At 38.1% G+C, this 3,541-nt stretch overlaps 1 protein-coding gene across 1 annotated transcript; it reads left to right on the forward strand.

Annotated features, from left to right (window-relative positions):
* Positions 1–397: 397 nt before the first annotated feature.
* Positions 398–2,552, forward strand: LOC129761961 (G-protein coupled receptor Mth2-like). The gene is made up of 7 exons (XM_055759825.1): positions 398–964; positions 1,027–1,313; positions 1,389–1,467; positions 1,536–1,681; positions 1,863–2,019; positions 2,076–2,180; positions 2,244–2,552. Exons 1-7 carry the CDS (start codon positions 678–680, stop codon positions 2,467–2,469), a joined length of 1,287 nt encoding a protein of 428 aa, XP_055615800.1. The 5' UTR covers positions 398–677; the 3' UTR covers positions 2,470–2,552.
* Positions 2,553–3,541: the final 989 nt, after the last annotated feature.

A 3,541-nucleotide genomic window follows, 5' to 3' on the forward strand; every position in this document is an offset into this window, starting at 1 on the left:
AATGCGGTCGTGTCCTAGACACAACCCCTTATAATTTTTGGAAGCGTTAGAGGTGAAATTTTACCTAGAAATACTGAAAAACTGCTTATATATCCAAAAAGTTCAATGGTTCAGTGTCACTCTAGACAGTGAACAATCGAGAGTACATGTTCGTACTGAGAGTTGAGTTCATCCATCGACCCTCGCCAGTGTCACCAAATATATGTACTGAAGAGTTGATTCTTATATTACTTGAATGTTTGTTTTTTTTTTGCTACAATAACAATGCGTTCATGTGAACGAACCAATATGACAGAAAATCGCGTCGTGTCAATGCTTGAAACTTAATTAATCAGTTAATTGTACTCGAATCACTCCAAACGATCTAAACGGAATCTCTCCTATATCCAATGATCTTCGATTATCGTCTGAAATTGTTTGAGCAAGAGTTAACAGCCATACCAACCCGCCAATAAAAACCCAATTACGAGCATTGTTATCATATCACAGCGCTAATAAATTTTTGAAAACAACCCGTTATCAGTTTTCACTGGAATACATATTCACATCTCTCGGCTCCACAAAGCATCACGATCATAATAATACTCGATGAGCGGCTGTAGTGATCAGACTGACAGATAGTTACGAGTTTGCGAAGGGGAGATTTTGTTCGGAGTCTAGTTTCGGGTGCCAACAATATGGCGTACAAACGTTGCATATTAGCATCATTACTTTATTGGGTTTTTGTATCGAAGATTAGCGGTAGCAGTTGTGCACTCATGGAAAACGAACGACCGTGCTGCAAGGATATGGATGTGCTCAACTTTAACTATTACAATCAGTGTGTGAATCAGTTGACCAACGAAACTTACGACTCCAGGATGCCGAACTGCTCTGATCGATATTTCGTCATAAAGGAATTCCATCATTACTTCTTGAACTCCGATGGTGTTCTAATGGACCGTCATTTCAACATTGAAGCCGAGTAAGATCAGCTCGATTGAGGGATATTATGACACAGAGTGATCAGTTGAGGATCTCTTCCAGTTATTGTTTGAGTATTTCGGAGAGCATGCAGATGTTTTACGTATGTGTCAACGACGACGCGAATGCATCACGAATTGCGTTCTTTTTCAGCAAAGGTGTCATGATGCTGATATCGGTGTTCTTTCTGGTTGGCACGCGATTTGTGTACAACCTTATACCGAACCTACACGAAACGCTCGATAAAGTCACCATGATGACCGTTACCTACCTGATATTGTTTATGCTACTGCTAGGATTCATGCAAGTCAATGACTTCAAAACTTACTACTGTTATAGTAAAGCATTGGGTGAGTAAGAGTGCGGTACACGATGAAAAATTATGTTGAATTCAGGACGGATATTGGATTGTTGATCATTTGCAGCGCACCTTCTGTATTTCGTTATGATCAGCTACTTTGCCTGGACAAATATGGTGATGGTCATCGTTTGGAAATCGAATTTGTGAGTAATTTCTTAGTAATTATGGCATTTTTGTTTACTTATGCTTTCGTTGTTTCATTTCCATACAGCGCACGACGGTGGAGAATTAAGGAGCAGACTTGGTATGTCTTGAGTCACGTTTATACACTCACGGTAGCAATTTCGTGCACCTGCTGGGTTAACTCTCGTTACAATTCGGAAACCACATTCAACCAGATTCCGTGGTGGTTCAAAAGTATGTTGGAATAGTTCTAACTACGCCATTGGCACTCGAATTTAGAAATTTTTGGATTTTCAAATATTATAAAAGTTAAGTTTTTTGATTGATGAGCTTTTAATTTTTATTTTAGCCAAAAAAATTTTTTTAAATTTCAAATATTCAAAACACAGCAATAATTCTGTTGTTTCTTTGCTAGAAAGGAACCTCCACTCTTATGACAAGTCCGACTACGCATATGTTCCTCTAAGCGTGATGCTAAGCATTAGCACGTTCCTATTGGTGTGGACCATATATCATATGCTTTCCACCGGGAAAGACTACGATACGGATCAGAAAAAATCAATAGGACACAAGTAGAACATCGTTTAGTGTACAGCATTTCAATCTTATTTTTGTTCATCGTCTCTAGATGCATTTTCTACCTGAGGTTATTCCTGCTCTCCGGATTGACGTGGATTTTTGAAATCCTCTCCTTCTACGTGTTCCGTAACTCCTACAACCGATCCTGGTTCTGGTAAATATGAAATCGAGTCATCGTTCGTCAAGTTTATTAAAAATCCCAATGTCTGGAACGTAGGTTACCGATCGATGCGTTCAACTGCTTGCATGGAGTGCTGATCTTCTTGGTGCTAATCGTGTGTAGGCCAGGTGTCAGACGCGAACTATCCAGCCAGCAGATTCTAGGCTTCCGATGTCTGGCAGGTTGGGCCCATCTGCAGAGCGATGAACAGGATCTGGTAATTACGGATGAAAACGGGACCACAGTGGAGCGAGGATCGCCAATAAACGATACGACAATATAACGGCAATATTGAATGTTCAATGAAATAATAAATGATGAATCTTCGGACCTTATATCTGTTAGTAGAACCCAGCGAACTTCGTCTAGCCTAAAATTTCTTTCTTAATTCTGAGAATCGCGAACATTCACATTTTCTCCTGAAATTGTGTTTCTGATCATACATTCACGAATGATAACAGACGGGACTCGGCAAAGTGATATTCAACTGAGAATAATAAGGGGGCTATGAAGAAATTCGCCTACGTATTCAATTGGAAATGAGTTTTGGCTTCTTCCAGCAGTTTCGCCGTTAACATGACTCAACAGTCATTCGGGCATAGTTGCTATCTCACTCTACGACTCGTCGTTGCTTCTCGAAATGAGTCTACAAAACTACGCAAGCTATTAAACTTTTTTAGGGTTACTAAAGAGTTATTTATGAAATTTCGACGTATTCGCAAATAATATTCGAAATGTTAAACCATAAAATTTCAAAAGAAAAAAGATTGCGTAGTCCTACCGTTCTAGGCGGTCGTGTCTCGGATACAACCCCTCGATTTTTTTTTACGATTTGATGTTTGCTGGGCAGGCCCGAAGGCAGTTTTAAATTGTTAAAATATGAATGAAACTTTTTACTTCATGTTATTTGATTACTTGAAACATGTAGTACTTTATTTAACCATTTCTATATAAATTTTTCGATATTTCCACTAAAGCACAATAAACAATCAGGAATGAAGTATCCGAGTACAACTCTTTCGTATTATATGTAAGAACTTTAATTGCCCTAGAATCATATTTCAGATAGCCGTACGAGATAGCTGCGGCTTGATAATCCAAACAACCGGAGTTCAAATCCCATCGGAGCAATTCTATAACCGTCGCCACCACTCATATCAAACATTTATATCCCTAAAAGTCAATTGATTAATTCCTATTTGTACAAACATAAATGTTTAAAAAGGTTCTATATACATACAAAAATGGTTTTCGTTCTTAAAAGTTAAAAATAAAAAAAGCAACTTTAACTTTCACTTTTCTTAAAACCGGAAATATTCTGACTTAAAAATAATTTTTAACGTAATATTCCAAAC

This window comes from Toxorhynchites rutilus, chromosome 1 (assembly GCF_029784135.1).
Source record: "Toxorhynchites rutilus septentrionalis strain SRP chromosome 1, ASM2978413v1, whole genome shotgun sequence".
NCBI classification, from domain to species: Eukaryota; Metazoa; Arthropoda; class Insecta; order Diptera; family Culicidae; genus Toxorhynchites; species Toxorhynchites rutilus.